The 21,579-nt window shown below is 33.6% G+C and overlaps 1 protein-coding gene across 1 annotated transcript; it reads left to right on the forward strand.

The window, feature by feature from the left end:
- The first annotated feature begins 4,453 nt into the window (after positions 1-4,453).
- On the forward strand, positions 4,454-17,421 carry LOC140436601 (farnesyl pyrophosphate synthase-like). The gene is made up of 4 exons (XM_072525551.1): positions 4,454-4,651; positions 9,291-9,585; positions 14,134-14,550; positions 17,044-17,421. Exons 1-4 carry the CDS (start codon positions 4,554-4,556, stop codon positions 17,386-17,388), a joined length of 1,155 nt encoding a protein of 384 aa, XP_072381652.1. The 5' UTR covers positions 4,454-4,553; the 3' UTR covers positions 17,389-17,421.
- The last annotated feature ends 4,158 nt before the right edge of the window (positions 17,422-21,579 follow it).

A 21,579-nucleotide genomic window follows, 5' to 3' on the forward strand; every position in this document is an offset into this window, starting at 1 on the left:
CTATTAACAAGGCTATTTTGACTTTGTTTACGGCACCTCTGAACAGTTCGGTCGATGTTAGTCCGAACCATTGTCGCAGGTTATGCATCCATGAGTGTCGTCTTCTGTCCGGTCCTCTTCTACTGTCGATTCTTCCTTGGACTATTAACTGTAGCAGCCGGTACTTAGTATGCCTCATGACATGTCCGAAGTACTCAAGCTTCCGTTTCTTTACGGTGAAGATTATTTCTTTGCTTTTGCCTATTCTCTGCATTACTTCCACGTTAGTGATGTGGTCTGTTCAGGTTATCCGAAGAATACGGCGATATATCCACAGCTCAAAGGATTCTAGTTTCTTCAGGGTGGCTTCCGTTGTGGTCCATGCCTCTGCTCCATAGAACAAGACCGGGAAGACATAACACTTGACCAGTCTTAATTTTAGTTCCATTGAGATTTTGCTTGTGAACCACTTTTTCATATTGTTGAACGCGTTTCGCGCTTTTTCAATTCGTGATCTTATTTCTGTTGACTGGTCCCATTTTGTGTTGACTGTGGTTCCAAGGTATGTGTATGTCTCCACTTGTTCTATTTTTCAGTTGTTTAATGTCAGTTGCATCGGAGGTTGTTGTGTTCTGCTGATGAGCATGCATTTAGTTTTGGTTGTATTGAGTTCTAAACCATATTCTTGACTTGCTGTGTGTATGCTTAAATTAACATGTTAAATTTTTCGGCGTTTGTATTAAATTGGTGCAGCATATACGTTGTAAATCATCTTTACTTTGAGAGAATAGTATTGCGTCGTCTGCATAGCAGATTATTGTAAGTTGTTTTTATCCCATTTGCTAACATTTTTTATTTGTTACTTTTTTTATTATCTCATCCATAATACGGGTGAACAATAGAGGACTCAGGGAATCTCCCTGTCTTATCCGATTGCCAGCTTTAATAGGGTCAGTTAGTTTGTCTTATAGATATTGAACAATAAAAAAATATATAGTAAATCATTAGCCTAACTTGGCGATTTAAAAATTATTTTAAGAAGGTTGTAATATATTACAGTTCATTCAGTATTCATTATGGAAATCTTTTGTACGTACAAGTAGTAATTATCAAGATCCATTTAAATGTAATATATAATATCAGCAAAATTATCATTTATATAATTACACGAGAATAATATTATTGTGTTGAAAAAATACATAAATTTCAAATGGCGACAGTAAACAAGACGAAAACATAAATTTTACTAGATAACAAAAGTTAACATACCAATTAAACAGTAGAAAAAATAGTATAGACTAACTTTACTCCTATGTTCGTCTTACGTTTTTATCATAAATAGTCGCTACGGCATATTTTATGCGCTGACTTAAACAATAATGTATTTATGTACTTTTAATAATGAGCATAAATCATACATTAAAAACACAGACTTTGACAGATCCCATGGAAGCATGCCTGGGATAATAGATACAGAGTATCATTGAGGTAAGGAATATAGTTGAACTTTCTACTCTACTACTTTATAATTATTGTAGTATTAGTTTATAGATTTTGATAGTTCTGTTTTAAGATATTAAACCATGCGGCAGCTGATTGTTCTGGCAATTAAACATGTAATTAAAAATATTTATTTTTTACTTAGATATGGACACATCGTAAGTGCTAAAATTCATTTTGACCATTTTTTTTATTTACATTTCACCTTGTAGGGACGCTCCCTCTTACCGCATACTTAAATTAATAACTAATTTGGAATAGCGCTTGTAGTTACTCTTGTTATTGTTAGAATTAATAATATTAAACGAAAATTGGGATAAAAATGTAAGATTTTTTCTTGTGAACGAAGCCACAACTTCGAGCATTACTATGCACCACTCTCAATATGCAAAAGCTTTACCCAAAGTTATACAATAAATAATACGACTTATCTTCGGTCACTTAATTTTTGGTCTTCCATCGAAATGCGTAGTGACGTAAATTTACGTTTGTTCAATTGTGGTGCAACTCACATTTTTGTGGTAAGATATTAAGAAATATTTTTCTTTATTGTATGTATTTTTTATCACTGACGTTCCGCCGTCAGGTTCCGCCCTTTTCTACCATCTTTTTTTTTTCGTCTTTATAGAGGGGGGGTCTGGAATCTTCAAAAGACATCTCAGTCCAGGACGCCGCCTGACTGAATTTAGTGGTACCACCGAGGTACTTTAAAATGTCCTCTCGTCGCCGAGTCTACGCCGAACGCCTACCTGCTAAACCAGACCCTCCTCTGTCATCCAGCGATCCGGAAGCGGAATGGCCACTGTAAGGCCGGCATCACTTCTGAATCACTACCTTTATTCATTCATTCTCCATTCATACACATCCACACTCTATTCATCAGCAAGGAGGCACCCTGTCTCGTTCTAGGTAGCGCGTAGAAGACACTCATCGCTCCTAGTTCGGCATCATTCCTAGATGGGTATTTCATCCTTCCCCACAGTCTGACTCACGAATTCTAACTCATACAGTGTGACTCATTTTTCTAGCTTCACCTTTCAGCATCATTCACTTTTACCTTTAGCGTTTTATCCAGCAGTCTTTCTTCCTCTTCTTTTTTCTTGATCACTGCACGGATATAGCTGTGTATGTTAGTCCAAACTAATTTATTTTCAATCATTCTCTCAATCATTTCTCTCACTGTAACAAAATTCACACCTGTCTCTCCCTCCACTCTGTTCCTTTCCACTATCCATCTGCTGCAATTTAACATCGTATGTGTCCGAGTATCCACAGTATAGGCATTCATCTGTGTCAGCCTTTCCGATCCTATAGAGGTAGGCCCTAAAACACCCATGTCCTGTGAGTACCTGCGTCAGGAAATAATCCAGTCGCCTGTGGCCACAGTCCACCCAATCTCTTATGTTCGGGATCAGCATTTTCGTCCACTGTGCCACATCTTCCGTGTTGTTGCATTCTTCTTGCCATCTTTCAACTGACTTTTCCCTTTCCTGTCTTCTTTCAGCCACAGTAAGGTTTAGACCTCTTCCCTCATAAAGCTCTTTTCTTTCCACCGCCAAAACATGCAACGGAACACATCCAGTGATGGTCCATAAGGCTGCCGCAGACAGTATTATACAAACGGTATTTAAGATCTGGCTCATCCCGGGCCACTACCAGTACAGCGAGGTCATCCGCAAATGTGAAGGGGGTTGTACCCTCTCCGTATTCACAATGCATAACCCCCCGTCATATGCCAGATTCCACCATGTGCCCTTTTTCACCATAATCCTTCTCTCGGACAGATACTCCGCCACTACATTCATCAGGTAACCAGGACATTCTCTCTCCTCCATTGCCTTCATTATCTCGTTCCACTGTAACGTATTGAATGCATTCTTGACATCAAACAACAGCAGGGCCGCCCAGCGATGTTCATCCCCTCTGTTGCGCAATGCTTCGAGTACACTCATGATTGCATCAATCGTGCTTTTCCCTTTACAAAAACCAAATTTCCTCCTTGATAAACCACCTGACCTCTCAATCATATCGTTTATGCGTACTCGCAGCATCCTTTCATACAGCTTACTGAAGCATGGAAGCAGACAGATGGGGCGATACTTTTCCCTAGCTTTGGGAAGCAGTATCAACCTCGATGTCTTCCAAGGCACAGGAAAGGTTTGTGCTTCTAGCAGTGCATTCATGTGTTCCAGAAGCCACGCAGGTTAATTTTTATACTTTTTTTACCATCTGGTTAATGCTGGGTAGACATGAAGAGATTTTGAGAGCATCAACCTTCTGGACCTTTCTTCGAATGTCATTCAAGTGTTATGTGAGTGTTTACTAGTCATTGACTATTTTTTTAACCAAATAACGCAACAGAAGAAAGTATACAAATATACAATTTATATTCTTAATAAAATTACATTTAATATCATAATTGATAGTACTAGTGTTAATCTTTTGAGTATACATATTACGTTGTATGATTTAGTCCTACTAGAATAAAGTAATTTTGTTAATTTTTGTAAGTATGTCACTAGGTTTTAACTATAATTCTATTTTTTGTAATTTCCTCTGTCCAAGTAGAATATAGTTAAGTTAACAAATTTAATTAGATAAAGTTTGATATTAAAATTAAATTGAGTTTGTATTGTCCCCTACACCAACATGTGGTAATATTTCTTTAATTTTAAGCCGTTTTAGTACGAGGAGACAAATTGCTACAGGGCGTGTACTTGCATAAAAAAAACATGAAGCGTTTAATGAGGTGTTAAACATTTATTTTAATAAATGTTGGTAATTGTATCTTTAACACAGTAATTACATAAATGAAATACAGCGTAAGTATTAAGTGATATATCGTATATTGGTAGTAAGCTTTAATCTACATATATTATTTAAGGTAAACATTATGGAAAATTTATAATTGCAAATTTATAAACCAATTACCAACTTGAACGATAAACGCCTAATTAAGACTTAATAAGAAGACTATATTTGTTTACATGTCTGTTAGTTTTTGGTCTGTATGGTATTTTTAAATCTGATTTATCATTAAACGAATTCCATATCGTCTAGACGTACCTAAAAATATGTTAACAACTATATTAAAAAATACGTGTTCAAGACGTACACAATTAGCTTGGTTCAGTTTAAAAAATGTGGATAAAAACAATATCGAAAATTCTCCGTAAGTAAAAATTATTTTAATATTATACATACACTGTGTCCGTAAAGTATGGAACAAATTCTTTTTTAGCTAAACAGCATTTTAAGAAATAATCCTGATACACGTCGATTTTTGATTTTAATTTAACGTATTTTAAAATAATATTCTAATATACAGGGTGAATTACTTTCGAGTAATGACGTCACCGTCATTTGTTTTTTAAATGGAACACCCCCATTTTGTCTCAAATTTCGGATTACTCTAGCTGAGCTGATTCCAAAAATGTATCACATGTTGATTCAAATTGGTACAGATTGGACAAAAATACAATAGTTTTGTGTGTGTTGATAAAGTAACGCGTTAGTTAAATTAACAATATTATCAAAAATTCCTATTGTCTAGCGGACAGAATATGATGAAATACATGACTTTATAAATGTTTGAACTGCAGCCCTTGCTGTATTTGACAGTAACCCAAACGTTGTACAAATTCTTGTTGAACCTTGTTTATTGTGTCTTGAGAAATATTGTTAATTGTTGTCCGAATTCTCTGTTGTATTTCTTGAATATTTGCTGGTTTCGTTTGATACACAACATTCTTCAGATGGCCCCACATAAAATAATCCAAAAGATTGAAATCTAGTGACCTCGCTGGCTATTCAATACATCCACGTTTACCAATCCACCTGTTCGGAAAAATTTCATCTAGGTACCTTCTAACATCTACAGCATAATGTGGAGGTGCATCATCCTGTTAAAACCATAAACTTTCATCAAAACCTTCAGGATTACTTCTGCTGGGAAACAAATTACGTAAAGAAGGTATGAGATACCCCCTTAAAAACTCAAGGTACGTTGCTCCGTTTAAAATACCTTCGAAAAAGTAGGGTCCGATGATTCGATTTCTTACAATTGCAGCCCATATATTTACCTCTTGCGAGTATTGTGTATGATGCTCACGTATCCAGTCGCAGTTTTCTTTTGCTTAGTATCTACAATTCCGACGGTTAACCTCGCCATTTGAACCCGTGACCACGTGAAAGTGGTCTCATCAGAAAAAATAATGTTTTGTACCAAGAGAGGGTCTCGATGGCAGTTATCCACCATTGCTTCGCAAAATGGCATTGTTCTATCGGGATCATCTTCGTTTAATTCCTGCACAAGTTTGATTTTATAAGGATGCCATTTTTCAAGCTTTATTAGTTTTTGTACTGTTGTTTTACTAACACCGATATCGCGACTAACTTTACGCACTGAAGTGTGCGCATCTTCTTCAAAACTTAGTAAAACATCTAATGCTGTATCAGAATTTGCAGAGGGACGACCTGATTTCCGTGCATTTTCAACCGTACCAGTTTCTAGAAATTTCTTTTCAATGTTACTGACTGTTGAATTTTATCTGAATTTTACAGACAGACTTTATCTGAATAAATTATATATATATATATATATATATATATATATATATATATATATATATATATATTTATAATCATCATAAGTATTTCAATTCTTTGCTTTACACTTAACAACTACAATTGTAGCCCGTTGGCGAACGGGTTACAATTTCTGTTAAAGAAGCACTAGAGATATCTGGTATGATGGGATAGAAATATTTATAATTTACTTTCGATGACATTCTCAAAAATGAAATTTCAACATCCCCATCATCACATTTACCAATGATTTTCCCAACATAGTATAAATCTTTTTGTTTTAACTGTCCCAAATTTAAATCTTCAATTTTCAATTCACTCCTGTCAAAATTTTGCTGTGGTTCTTCTAATACTTTATCATCAGAGTGTTTGCCATTTTCATCATCAGTTGTCTTCTTTTTCTTTTCTTAGATTTAGTACGTTCGGCATTAGAGTTGGTGGTTTTCTTAGTTTTTTATTGATTTGTTTTTCTGTCAAAAGAAGCTCTCCTGGGGTGTCAGTTATTATTCTGCTTTTCCCCTTTTCCCTTGGTTTCTTGGAGCTAGTGTTGAGTTTCGACTTTGGATATCCTCGTATCTCCTCAGGACTTAAATAACAGCCAGGCTGTTGAGAGGGCATAGGCGTAGAGTTTTGGCAGCTTGATGTTGATGGAGTGTCTATTGGTTGCTGAAAGTTTTCGCTTGAAATTTGGGAAGATGAGGGTGGTTTTTCAGATTCTAAAGTTGGTAGACTTGCAGCTAGTTAGCATGTTAGAGGTTCATCAGGAAGAGTTTTGTCTGGATGATTAGGTGTCTCACTGACCAAATTGGGAGCAAACATATCGTCGGTGAAAATGTGCCTGTCAACTGAAAATATTCCTCTTTTTGTGAAAGAATTTATAATGCTCTGTGGTAACTCTGCTCTGTGGTAAATCATGTGATAGATCTCAAAACATTTTCCTGGGTTAGACTTCAACCATGAATCAATTGCATTATAATATGTTTTAAAAGGTTTTATCAATTACACATTCAGTGGTTGCATCATGTGGGTACAATGGGATAAAACTGTTAGAATGTGCACGCCATTAGCTCTTGCTAGTTCTATTGCCTCAATTGATAAGTGGTTCTCATGAATGTCGCAAATTCTTCTCTTTTCAGAGGAACATAAACATTTTATTAAGTGCTGCATCACATGAACAAAATTGAAAGTGGTCATCCAACCTGACTGATGAGCCAAACCCAAGGTCCTGTTTAGGTCTCCATTTATTATGTGGCTCTTGAAGTGCACTCTCGAAAATACTAGAGCAGGAGGTATTGTATTTCCAGCTGAATTTATAAACAAAACTGTAGTAAACAGAGTTCCTCTCTCACCACTTACAGCAGCTGCTATTTGTTTTTGGCCTTTTTGTGAAATCACACGAGAAGGTTCTTGATTAGTTTCAGTTTTTGTTTCATCCATATTCCAAATCCTGAATGAGTCACAGAGTTCTGGATACCTTTTGATTAATTTTTCATAATTATTAAAAAAAGCATTCACATTATGTTTGTTAAAAGAAATTGCACTTGCAATACTGCATCCTTCAGCAGCACGGAGAGATAATCTTGGGTGGTGTTTCATAAAACCATATAGCCAGTCCTTTCCTGATATTCTTGAAGCTTTCCAGTTTTTAGAACAGTCAATATTGTTCTTTTGGCCATCTCATGAGCTAGTTTTCGAGTTTCTAGATTGTTAAGACCATAAAACATTTTTAAACACTTAATTAAATATGCCTCAAGGTCGTCTTCCTGTTTGTCAGTAAAAGCCTTTCTAGTATCGTTTCTTAATTTCATATCATGTTCGCCATCTGGGTTATCCCTAAACCTCTTAACGTACATAACAGTTTGATATTTTAATCCAAATCTTTTAGTAGCATTTCTTATTGATTCACCATCTAGGATGGCCGCTTCACATTCTTTCATAGATTCGGCATTGAAATTTCCTTCTGTTTTTTCCTATTTCTTACCATCTTCAAACAATCTGCAACAAAGAGAAACTCCTTTTTAAATAACTAATAATAAATATATATAACTAAATAACTAAATATATATAACTTTTAAGCAAGTTATTTTAAAAAAGGTGTCTCTATTTTCCATGGCGTTTGTCTAATAGTGCCCCATACCCTTTTGTCTGAAGGTGCCCCATTTGATGTGTCCAGACTAAATGTAAAAATATAACCTAAGAGTGCCATCAGTAACAAATGTGAATAGTACAGGTTATACAACAGTAAATGGACTTGAAACTGGTAGCAATGTTAATTATCCTAAGTCTTATCTTCTAATAAAAAACTCATATTACCTTCAATCCAAAAATTTGACTTTCAACCACCAAAAACTAACTTTTCACTTTATGACATGAACCCTTTACTGCACTGTTCTACAGACTGAACTATAATAGTGTGAGTAGTAATCGAATGTTTTGATGTCAGTGTTGCCAACTCAAGTCTTTAAGTTTACCCACAATATCAATGTCTGAAGCTGCCTCCTGTCTGAAGGAGCCCTATTCTCCCCTTCTTAGAATCTATTTATACGTTTTTATTTATTAAATAAACGAATCAGTAAAAATTAAATATGCTAAATAAAGTTGCTTGACTGCTTTTATTGTAAAATAAAATAAAATACTTTAAAAATTTTGATTTTAATAATTATTACTGCAGATTAATTATATTTAAAGCTATATGGGTTGACATACAGAAAGTATCAAAAATATTTTAATTATATTGTATAGCTGTAGCTTCTAAACTTACCGTCGTTGTCTACTAAAATGGACGGATTGGAAGTTTTTGCTCAGGACAAATATTACCCCTCTCTCTATAAGCATGTACAGAACTCATAGTCAATCAGCAGCGTGCTAACCCTGTTGAAGACTCACTCTTTCTTTATGAGGGCTGAAGACCGGCAACAGTACTGTTGAGTCATGATACTATAACAAACATGTTTGTTATAGTATCATGCTGTTGAGCTACTAGCTCAATCCAATAGCATTACTCGAATCATGAATCTATAAGGCCAGTTTAAGACCAACACTAACGAAAAAATATATTGTAAACATCATTAAACGTTCTGCAAAATAATCGTCATATTTTGTAAAAATAAAAAAGTTATGTCTCAATATTTAGTATTGCGTTTTATCCATTTATGTTCCACTATTTTAACATTTAGGTATACAATCATTATTATATAAATCTAAAAAGTTAACTTACTTTCTAGATTCCAAACCGAATGTAAACCAGTTGATTTGTCCTTTGAAACGAATAAAATGTACGCCTTGTTTCCTTCTATTTGTGAAGAAATTGTTGATAAACAGCTTGTTTACCATCGAGCATATCCGGAACTCAGAGAAAGGTATTCCCGTCTGTTACAGTATACTGTCAACATAGATGAGCCAAGATATATTGGTAAGGGAATATTTTCTGTGTATGCCTACAGAATGCTGGAGAAGCCTTCAGTACTTACAGACGATAACCTCAAGAAAGCTTGCATACTTGGATGGTGCCAGAGAATGGTAAGGTATTATTTGTAATATATATTAATAATAATAGTCTTCTTCTTCTAAGCCTTCTATTGTCCATTTTTGGACATAGGAGTCTCCCAACTCCTTCTAACGATATCTATCCTAAGTAGGCTATTTTTTTTATGTCATCTACTCATCTCATAATCTGCGGTCTTCCTCTTGGTCGTCTACCTTTGTAAGGTCTTCAATGTTGTATTGTGGCATTACAATATTAGTCTTTTTGTCTAGCAGTATGACCTATGAAGCTCCATTTGAATTTGGCAATTTTTGTTGTGATATCTTCAACTTTTGTTTTTTATCTTACCCAGTCGTTGCTCCAGTTCCAGTTTTTATCTGACAGTCGTATATCTAACATTGCTCTTTCCAGTGTTCTTTCTGTTGTGGCTGGTTTATTTATATTTGACTTGGTTAAGGTCTAGGTTTGACATCCATAATGTGTGTATTAAGCTATTTTGTGATTCTTAAGTGTCCAACTTATTTTTCCAAATCTTGTCCATGCCACTCTCGCTGCTCTAGTGGAAAATTGGTCCAATAATACTAAACCCTCATATAGGCCAATAAGTCTGTTACGAATTCTGTCAAAACTACTAGAAATATATACTTACGCAACCGATGGAGTACAATAAAAAAAAAAACTTATACCTGACCATCAATTATTTATTCTCAGAAATAAATATGGCCCATAATTAGTAATGACCTAGAAGGCAAAAATTTTTTGTAGTGCAGTCGTTCTAGACTTAAGTATGGCATACGATAAAGTATATTATGAAGCCTTCCTTTATAACATAAAACAAAACGTTCCGAACCCCTTCTGAGAAATAATCAAAGCTTATTTAATTATGCAAAACTTTTAAGGTAAAATAAACGCAACGCTCTCCGAATTTATTTCTATCTCTGCAGGCGTACCCTCAGGAAGCATACTGGAACCATCCCTGTACTCGCTATTTACAGCCAATCTACCTGCAACCAAATCAACTCTTGTTGCAGCAACATCTATTGTTCTGAAGCTATTTTCTTGTGGCATTTTAAATTAATTTATATTTAAATGGGAATAAGCCACAATTAAAGGTTAAAATACGTTTATTGACGTTTCAATTTCCACTTCGGAAATTGTTCTCAAAATAGAAACATTAGTAAATTATAAATAAATAAATAAATTTACTAATGTTTCTATTTTGAGAACGATTTCCGAAGTGGAAATTGAAACGTCAATAAACGTATTTTAACCTTTAATTGTGGCTTATTCCCATTTAAATATAAATTAAATCAACTCTAGTTGCAATCTATGCTGATGACACTGCTATTTTGATTGTCAGTTTTAGGCCTGGTATGCGATGACGTGGCATACCAGGCCTAAAACTGCCTCTAGAGGTTTACAAATCGATCTCGACAATATACAAAACTGGTTACATGTATAAAGTAGTAAATGCTAGTAAATCTGTTTATGTAACGTTTACAATGAAACGAGACAACTGCCCAGTAGTCATATTTAATGGACTTCAGCTTTAACATTCTGACCAAGCTAAATACCTAGGGATGTGACTGGACCGTAAACTAATATGACAGAAGCACATCTTCGCTAAAAGAAAACAATTGAAACTGAAACAGTAATATTGGCTCATAGAAATAAAATCGCAACTCACCCTCTAAAACAAAAACCCCCTAGACAAAACTATCATAACACTGATTTGGACTTATGGTATCCAACCATGGGACACCACTAGCAACTTCAACAAAGACGTTATAGAAAAGAATAAAATGATTTATTGTCACTAAAAATTTTACAATTTTATGGACAAAGCTTACATAAGTTAAAAAAAAGTAATAATAACAATAACAATTAAAATTTACTAAAATTACATAAATCGGCAATATCATAGAATAAAACATAAAATATACAATCTATTGTAAAATTTCACTATATTGCAAATTGCATAATAAAACCTTACAAACTAGTTTACGAATAAGTTTAAGCTGCTGCATGTGATACCCAGATATAAATAAAAATACTTTGTTACTTGTACCTAAACGAACTGTATTTTCTTAATTATTCGTTGAGAAGCTCTTCCACTGAATAATAAGGTCTTTCAGATAGATAGGCTTTTGTCAATTTATGGAACTTAAGGAAAGAAGTTGTAGATTTAAGTTGCAAAGGCAGTTGGTTGTATAATTTTCTGCCAAATATAATATAGATTTCTTTACTAACTCAGCGGATGGGATCGGTAAATACACATCAAAGCTTGAATTTCTAGTGGAGTACTCATGACTAGGTCTTGCTGGAAAAACATGTAGGTGTTTACGAATTAAGCAAACAGTTTCTAGAATATATAGAGAGGGAAGAGTTAAAATCCCGTGATTTTTGAAGTAGCTTTTGTAATGTGTTATTGTACTGAGGCCAAAAAGATACCGTACTTCTTTTTTGTAATTTAAAAATAACATCAGATTGGGCAGCTGTACTAGAACCCCAAAAAGGAAGACCATATCGAAGATGAGACTCAAACAAAGAAAAGTATGTTATTTTGGAAGATGCTAAATTCATTTTCTTCGAAAGAGGTCTTACTGCATAGCAATCTGAGGCTAGTTTCTTACTTAACAAATCGATATGAAGGGACCATTTAAGGTTGCTGTCTATAAAAAGACCAAGAAATTTTACAGAAGCAATTATACTGATCTGACTGGTATTAAGAAGCAAGGGTTGAAAAGATCTTTTATAAGATAATGCTACTGTCTTATCCACGTTAAAAGGGAGTAAATTAGAGTCAGACCAGGTTTTTATTTTAAGTCGATCAGAAATTATAATTGCAAGAAGCGTTGCAATATTAGAGTTCTTCCAGGTAATACTGGTATCATCAGCAAAAAGAAAAATCGATTTTTCATCGATTTTGAAGTTAGTGATATCATTTATAAAGATAAGGAAAAGTAGAGGACCCAGTACTGAACCTTGTGGTACTCCACATACAATGCTTTTGTGACTAGAGTCAGTATCATTTGCTCGAACTAGTTGTTTCCTATTCCTCAAGTAAGATTGGAACAAATTCAAAGAAATACCTCGAATTCCGTAGAAATTTAGTTTTTTATCAAAATGTCATGATTTACACAATCAAAAGATTTGGCATAGGCACAAAAAACAGTGGCAGTATAAAGATTATTGTTTAGTGCTTGAAAGACCTCATGTATTACAGAAAACATAGCATCGCTGGTACATTTATTAGATATAAAGCCGAACTGACTTTGTGATAAAATGTTGTTTTCAACGAGAAAGGACATAAGTCGGGCTTTTATAAGTCTCTCAATAATTGTGAATAGGACAGGTAGTAAGGCAATAGGTCTATAGTTGCAGACATTAGATTAATTACCACCCTTATAAAGAGGAACAATAATGGCTGTCTTTAGGCACTCTGGAAATATACCTTTTTCAAAGGAATCGTTAATTAGTGAGACCAGGACTTCCAACACATTATTTGTGAGATTTAAGAAAATTTTTATGGATAGTCCATCAGTACTACAGGAAGATTTGCTTTTGATCAGTTCAGATTTATCAACTGGTCTTATAAAGAATGAATTTGAGACCTTTTTTGAATTGGGAACATAGAAAATAGGATCTTGTAGTGGCGAAATAGCTGATGTTATATTTTTACTCACACTAACGAAGTATTCATTTAGATTTTCAGGGTTTGGTAAAGAAAATGTTTAAGCTATGCTAGTTTTTTTTCGAAGATCGTTTATTATTGACCAAGTTTCTCTTGCAACATTTTTAGAGCTTCCCAGACGATTCTTATAGTACATTTTTTTTAGCTGTTTTGATAAGTCTTAGATAGGTTTCTCTGTACTTGGAGATATTATCCAAAGGTACTAAAACAATTTTAATGTTCCGAGTGTTAAAAAGAAGTGATCAAACAATTTTGTGTATCCTATTGGAAACGAGTGAAATCACACCCAAACAAACTATCACGGTGATCCAATAAGCTTATCAAAAAAAAGTAAGAGGTAGACTTAGAAGGTACAAACCATCTGATTTACCGGAAAGGTTTTGGTTTTAATTAGGCTGTTAAAATACTTTTTAAGTTACCTACTGGTAAATTTCTTACAAGTCATTTAAAAAAGTTTAACTAATTTATAAATTAAGTAAACTGGTAGTGAATAGAAACATGTCTTGTAAATGTAGACAGATTGTGTAAACAAATTTAAAAAAAATTGTAGCATAGCTTGGAAGATGATCTTGTAAGCCGAAAGTGCTCAGCTGAAAATTAAATATTTTGCATACTTTTACAGCACTTTTCTGTTGAATTAGTTTAATAAAAAATTATGTTCAGTTTAATAGAGTTACGAAAGGTACAGCTGTAAAAGCTAAAACTTTATTTAAAAAATATTTTAAAATACATACTGTTTTATTCCTTAAATAATATTTGATAAAATTATAGAGCATGATGTAAGAGATTTTCTTTATTTTTGTGTACCATTTTCTTTCATTGCATTTCTGTTGCTTGAACATTTCCACATCTACATATTGATATTAACAAAAACATTTATACTTTTTAGATTGACGTTAGTGTAATAATCGACGATGACATTTTTGATATCTCAGATCTGAGGTACAATAAACCAACTTGGCAATCTCTTAAAGGTGTTGGACGTGACAAAGCAACCTTAGACGCAGCATTTGTGGAATCATCAGTATGGTATCTTTTAATAAATCATTTCAAATCGCATAAGTTTTTTGGTGATATTCTGCAACAAGTTCTGATGTCGTATGCTGTTACCAATATATCTCAATGTTTGGAACTAACAAAATATAACGTTAGCGAATTGGAAAAGTATACCTATTCTATGAGAGGATATGGTTTTGCCTTACCATTGCTAAGAACAGCTTTATATTTGGCTAATATTGACGATAAGGATGCACACAACTTTTCGGAAAAACTATCTATAAAAATGTCACATTTCATTAAAGTTGAGGTAAGATTTTTTTATTGAGATAACACATAAAACATATTGTTTTATTGTCACGGTTAATATATATATATATATATATATATATATAAATATATATATATATATATATATATATATATATATATATAAATATTACCGTGAACTCTTAAATATTGGAGAAATCTGCAAGAAAGACTCTAATGTGTATCAATTGTTTCGCCGAACGTTTTCGCCAAAGAGAATTAATTTGGCTTCTTCAGGGCTGAAAGAGAATAAATTATAATTAGCTACCATATATTATCTATTAAAAATATTATTGATCTTACCGTAACTTAGAATTGTAGAATTAGAATGTTAAAAAACTTAGCTAGTAACAACATAGTGGTGTTTTTTGTTATTATGTGCAAAAAAAAGTTTTTTTTAACGTTGGAAATGGTTTACCCAAGGTTAATCGAAAAACCCAATGTAACTACATTTAAAAGGAGGTAGTTAGAAAGTTTAAATGTGAAGTTCTGTTTTACCAGAACGCATGTGGTGACAATTCAAGTAGTTCTTTTGAATCTTTATGTCGTTAAGGTTCATTGGTAAAACCGAATGAAGTTAAATTCCAGTATAGGGAAATATTATTTTAGATTTTCTTTTTTAATTATATTATACTGTTCATGTATTATTATAATAATATCTTATTGAGATATATCTAAGAAAAGCAAGGGAATGTTATCTTTTTTAGTTAATGAAAATTAATTATTAACGTAGGTTAGTTGTTAATGGATATATCAGTCAAGTTAGTTATCTGTGATGTTGTATTGTTCTTGGTTAATTTTGGCATAAAATCACTTTAACATTTACAGCCCCTTAAGCGAGGGTGGCATCATCCCTAAAATCTTAAATGAAAAGGGGGGTCAAATGATCCATTATTTGAAAGGTCTTTCATCTCCCTTTATAATGATGTAAAATATATGTATTCAATTTAGTAGATGTATGTATGTATTGATCTCCTCTTACGATGATGTATTTAAACTTTAAATCAATAAATCTCCAAAACTACTGAATTGAAGTACATGAATTTTACATCATTGTAAAGGGAGTTGAAAGACCTTTTAAATGATGGATCATTCGACCCCCCTTTCCATTTAAGATTTTAGGGATGGTGCCACCCCCGCATAGGGGGCTGCAAATGTTAATGTGATTTTATGCCAATTTTGTTTCCCCCTCGATAACAAAATCGACGGGTCCAAGCGTTTTTTTTTTTAAAGGAATCATCTGCCAGTAAATGCATCTGTTTTGTTTTCGGTGCGCCACCCTGTATAAGTGCTTATAGAAGGTTGAAAGGAGAAACTGAACAATTGCTGGGCTGAAGATAGGGTAAGCAAACAAACTGAAACGTTTGCGAGTTTGCGAACGGCTATTCGTGTTTTGGTTGGAGAGGTAGGTCGTGGATAAAGGTTTCTTTATTTGAGGGACTGGAAAAATTAACTACCAAAAAAAAAGTATGAAGCTACATTGATAAAAATCGTTGGCACGAAATACTGTTGAATTCGTATAATTGCATTTATAATAAAATGATTCCAGCATACATAATATAAGCTGGTTTGTCATTTGACAGTCGACCGTCTCTATAAAATAACATAAAAACCTGACTAACTTCAATACGTATTGTGATATAAGGTTAAATGCTCCTAAAAGTATCAGTTAATGTTTATGACATTCACCATATTGTTGGATAGCCTAATTTTGACGAAATGCCCCTGTAGATGCTCTAGAAGCGAAAGTACTTGGCCAAGATTTAATAAAAAATGTGCTCGATATATCTGCCTTCATTTGATTAAAAAATTTATTTGATTACAACTTCAATATTGCCAACTGTATAAATGCACAGTTTATTAAGTAAAGTGGCTTTGGTAGACCTAATAATTTAATAGTGCCATCTTTTAGCTAGACGTAGAATTTTTTAATATTTTTTAAAAATTTTTCACGTTGAGAACGCCTATGAATAACCGTTCTGATGAGACTTATTAAGTCGAAATACGTATCAACAGATACATAGAAGCTTTGTACGTGAAATCAAATCTTTGCTGTCTTTTTTATTTTATTCGGATCTACTCTGTATGAGTACAAGAAACAAATTCGTTGAGGATTTCTGCTTAGTTGATAGACATGTCGTGGAATGCAAATTTTAGATTCCCCATGTCTCTATTAACATCTTTATCAACGTCTGTTATACCTTGCATTTTTAGAAGGTTCAGATTAAAGCAGAAATCTGAATTTTTTCGAAACTATCTTACCGATTTTTCTATCAGATGTCGCTATTGCGTCCATAACGAAGCCATTTTATTGTTGCTTCTTAAAAGACAGAGAAGATTATTTTTCACGTTGAGAATGCCTATGAATAACTGTTCTGATGAGACTTCGAAATACGTATCGACAGATACATAGACGCTTTGTACGTGAAATCAAATCCTTGCTGTCTTTTTCATTCAATTTTTTAATAATTAACTGATTTTATTTATATTGCAGGACGATTTCAATGGAGTGTTTAACCCAATGTCAGACATACAGAAGTCATGTACTGATATCTCAGAAGGAAGACCTTCGTGGCTAGCAATTCAAGCTTATCAGAGAAGTAGCCCAGCTCAAAGGACCCTACTAGAACAACATTACGGTAGAGCTAATAAAGAATCAGTACAAAAATGTTATGAGTTATTCAAAGAACTTGAACTGGATAAGGTTTTTACAAAATATAGGGAAGATTTCTACAATCAGATTTATTTAAGTATTCATAAAGATGTGCCAAAAAATTTACCTAAGGAATTATATTTGAATTTTTTAAATTTCTGTACTACTGGTGCATTGAGAGTTTAATATAAATTTAATATAATAAAGATTTTAATATAATGTTACATTTTAAAATAAACAAACTGTGGCTCTCCCTACATGCTGCAAATTGGTACAAATTATAGGGCCATACGTGCTAGAATGTATGTTGTAGTTATTGTTCCTTCTTGTTCTTTAACCTTCCGGCTCGATTAGCGCTCGTTTTTGTGCACCGATAGTGGCGGCGGACTACGAGTCCGCATAGCGTTTTGCAAGTGAAAACCTATAGTCCAGGTGACCTTTTTTATAAACAAGTATTGTGATTTATTATTGTATTTATTTTACTAAATATATACAAAAGAAAAATGTAAATATACAAAAAGAAATTAAAATTAAATTAAATTAAATTCTTTATTTTCTTTCTGACAAACATAGTTTGTATAGAATTAGTCATGAATATACATTGCTAAAAACTAAACACTAAACTAGACTAAACAAGACATGAAATGAATTTAAAAGCTAAATGAAATACAGCTAATATCTAAGATCTAAAAAATTCTTCGACTGTATAAAACACTTTTTCACATAAAAATTGCCTAATATTTCTCTTAAATACATTTATTGAACTAGTGGACTTTACAACTGTAGGTAAATGATTAAACACCTGTAGACCGTATACCCTGGGCGATTTAAATTTAATGTTACCTTTTGAAAATGGTATATAAAGTTTATGACAATATCTAGTATTGAAATTATGCATATCACCACTCGTTTTAAACTGATGTAAGTTATTAAAAATAAAAACACATAATTCAAAAATGTATAGACACGCCAATGTTAAAATTTTATATTTTTTAAATATTCTCTATAACTAGTTAGTCGGGAGACACCAGCGACACAAGGCAATATTTTCTTTTGTATGACGAAAATACCATTTGCATAACCAGACATACCCCAAAAACATATCCCGTATCTTAGCCTGGACTCTACGAGTGCATAATAAATCATAATTAGCTGATTTTCCGTCAGAACATATTTTAAATTTCTAATTAGATAGTTAATGGAACTCAACTTCGAAACAACCGCTCCACAATGCAACTTCCAATCCAAACATTCGTCAATCGTTATTCCCAAAAACTTGCCTGACGACACCGTAGCTATTTGCATGTTGTTAAAAATAAGCTGAAGATTTTCCAAGTATTTTTGTTTATTGTGAAAATGTATAACTTGCGTTTTTTCTGCATTAAGATGCAACGAGTTATAGCAAAACCAAGAATATAAAGATGAAAGAAAATCATTACATTGATGTTGTAGGATTACGTTGGATTTGTTAGATAGAATAATTGACGTATCATCCGCATATATACTGAAATTTACCGCTCTGTCCACTTGTACGATGTCGTTAATGTAGACTACAAAGAGAATTGGTCCTATTATAGATCCTTGGGGAACACTCATGTTTGTAGTAACAAGACTAGATCTACAACTAGTCACACAATCCTCGATCCTCGTCTGCAGGCTTACATATTGTTGTCTATTGTTTAGAAATGACATAATCCACTGTAAAGAGTTTCCTGTAATACCTATCTGTTTTAGTTTTTTAAATAATATTTCATGGTTGACACAGTCAAATGCCCTACTAAGATCACAAAATATTCCAATAGGACATTCGCCTGCATCAATCAAACTGGTTAAATGAGCATAAAATGCATGGACTGCCGTATTAGTAGATTTATTTTCTTGAAATCCATGTTGATTTATGGTTATGATATTATTGTTTTTTAGATAACCATTTAATCTCTTTAAATATTAATACTCAAATACCTTTGAAAATATACTGGGAATGGTTATAGGCCTATAATTGCTGACCAGTTTTGGATCTCCTTTTTTAAAAATGGGAACTATTTTGCCTGTCTTAAAGTAATTAGGAAAATCCCCATTGCAAAAAGACAAATTGGTGAGATAAGTTTAAGGTTTGATTATAAAAGGTAAAACGTTTTTCACCAAAAATGCAGGTATCTCGTCAAAACCACTAGAGGATTTGTTTTTAAGTTTACTTTGCAAGAGTTCGATCAGTTCCTGCCCAGTAAATGGGTACAATTGAAAGAAATTTTCATGATCTATAATAATTGACTGACTGTCTTTGTCTACTGTATTACCTGGAATTTTCGACAAGATATCAATGGGTGCATTTTTAAAAAATGTGTTAAAAGTGCATGCTACCTCTTGGGGATCTGTTATTATATTATTGTCATCATACATTAAAAAAGTATTAGCATTGTTATTAGCACTTTTTGAAAAATCATTGACAATTTTCCACGTGATTTTATTGGGATTATCAGACGAAGTAATGATTTTCTGGTAATAATCTTTTTTTGTTTTAGTCAAAAGTTTTCTATGTTTTTTCCTTTGTTGTTGATAAAAATCTCTAAGAATTGGTACAGCCCTTGATAAAGCGTGTAAATTTCTTAATTCAAAACTAGACTTTCGAACTTCACTATCAATCCATCTATTTTTAGTTGTTTTGATTTTTGTCCTTGTTAATGGAAAGCTATTATTAAAATGATACAAAAAGATATTTATAAAAGCTTGAAATGCTAGATGCGTGTCTAAAATTCCATATACATTATTCCAGTTTTCGTTAATGAGGTTAACGATAAAGTGATTTATCGATTCCTCACCTAATTGTCTTTTTTGTATAAAGTATGACAATTCCGTTTCAAAGTCAAGTTCCACTAAAACCGTTCTGTGATCTGATACAGTGTTGTCAAGTACACATGACAAACCGGAGTTCGAGAAATTTACAAATACATTATCTAACGTTGTAACGCTGGTATCCGTGACCCTAGTTGGCCAATTGACAAGATTAAAATTAATATTAAAATTTAGTAAAACATTGAGTAGATTAACATGGTCGTTAGTCATATGTCTGGTATCTTCTAGAAAATTTTAGTTGTTGCTCTGGAAACCTTAAAGTCTTCTAACATTATTGTCACAAATTAATCACATTGCTCTTGTAGTGATTCTTTTCTAAGTTAACATGTTCTTTTTCTAACTTGGCTGCACCGTATTAAAGACGACCAATAGTCAGAAATACGTATATACGGCTGACAACCATGAATTTAGTTTTCTTAATATTGAGGTTCAGTCCGTATGTTACGCTCACAGTTCGCACTCGGTCTAGTAAGGCCTGCAGATCGTTTAGGCTGGTTGCTAGTAACACAGTGTCATCGGCGTAGCAAATATTATTGATGTATTCACCGTTCACTCGGATTCTCATGTCTAGGTTTGTGAGGGCTTCATTAAAAATCTCCTCAGAGTATATATTGAAAAGAGTCGGCGATAGCACACATCCTTGCCTTACTCCTCGCATGATCTTTTTTTGATCGGTCAGCTGGTCTTCAACCTTGACTTGAGCACGCTGGTTTCAGTATAAATTCATGATGATCCGAATGTCCTTCTCATCCAATCCTACTCTTTGTAGTGCGGTGACCATCTTCTGGTGCTGACAACGGTCAAATGCATTGGCGTAGTCAATAAAACAAATATAAACATCACAACTGACATCGCGGCATCTCTGAAGTAGGACTTGTAAGGTGAAAAGTGCCTCACGTGTACCCATGAAATTGCGGAATCCGAATTGCATTTCACCGACATTTTCTTCGCATTTCTTGTAAATTTTGGCATGTATGATTTTAAGAAAAATTTTAAGTGCATGACTTATAAGACTGATAGTTCGGAAAGTCTTGCACGCTTTTGCAGATCGTTTTTTGGTGGCGTTACAAATGTTGACAATAGCCATTCCTCTGGGATATTACCTGAATCGTATATGGCGTTGAACAGTTCAGTTAACTCCTTCGTGCTCACTTCACTCATCACCTTAATAAGTTCAACGGGTATTTCGTCCGGACCTGTAGCCTTACCAATCTTAGACTGTTTTAAGGCAGCCTTTACCTCGCTTTCTAGAATTGACGGCCCTGTTATGCAATTTATTTCCGGAAGGTTGCCTCGGTCATCCCAGAAAAGTTCTTCGATATATATTTTCCAGGTAACCAACTTCTCATTCACTGTCGTCGCCAGATTACCGTCTTTATTTATGAGGAGGTGTGTGTTTCTCCTCTTGTAGTGACCAGTGGCTTCACGAATCCTTCGGTGGATATTTATATGATCGCGTTTCTCTTGGAGCTCCTCGATTAGTTTACATTTTTCTTGCATCCATTTCTCCTTGGCTCTTCGTAT

This window comes from Diabrotica undecimpunctata, chromosome 3 (assembly GCF_040954645.1).
Source record: "Diabrotica undecimpunctata isolate CICGRU chromosome 3, icDiaUnde3, whole genome shotgun sequence".
Lineage (NCBI taxonomy): Eukaryota > Metazoa > Arthropoda > Insecta > Coleoptera > Chrysomelidae > Diabrotica > Diabrotica undecimpunctata.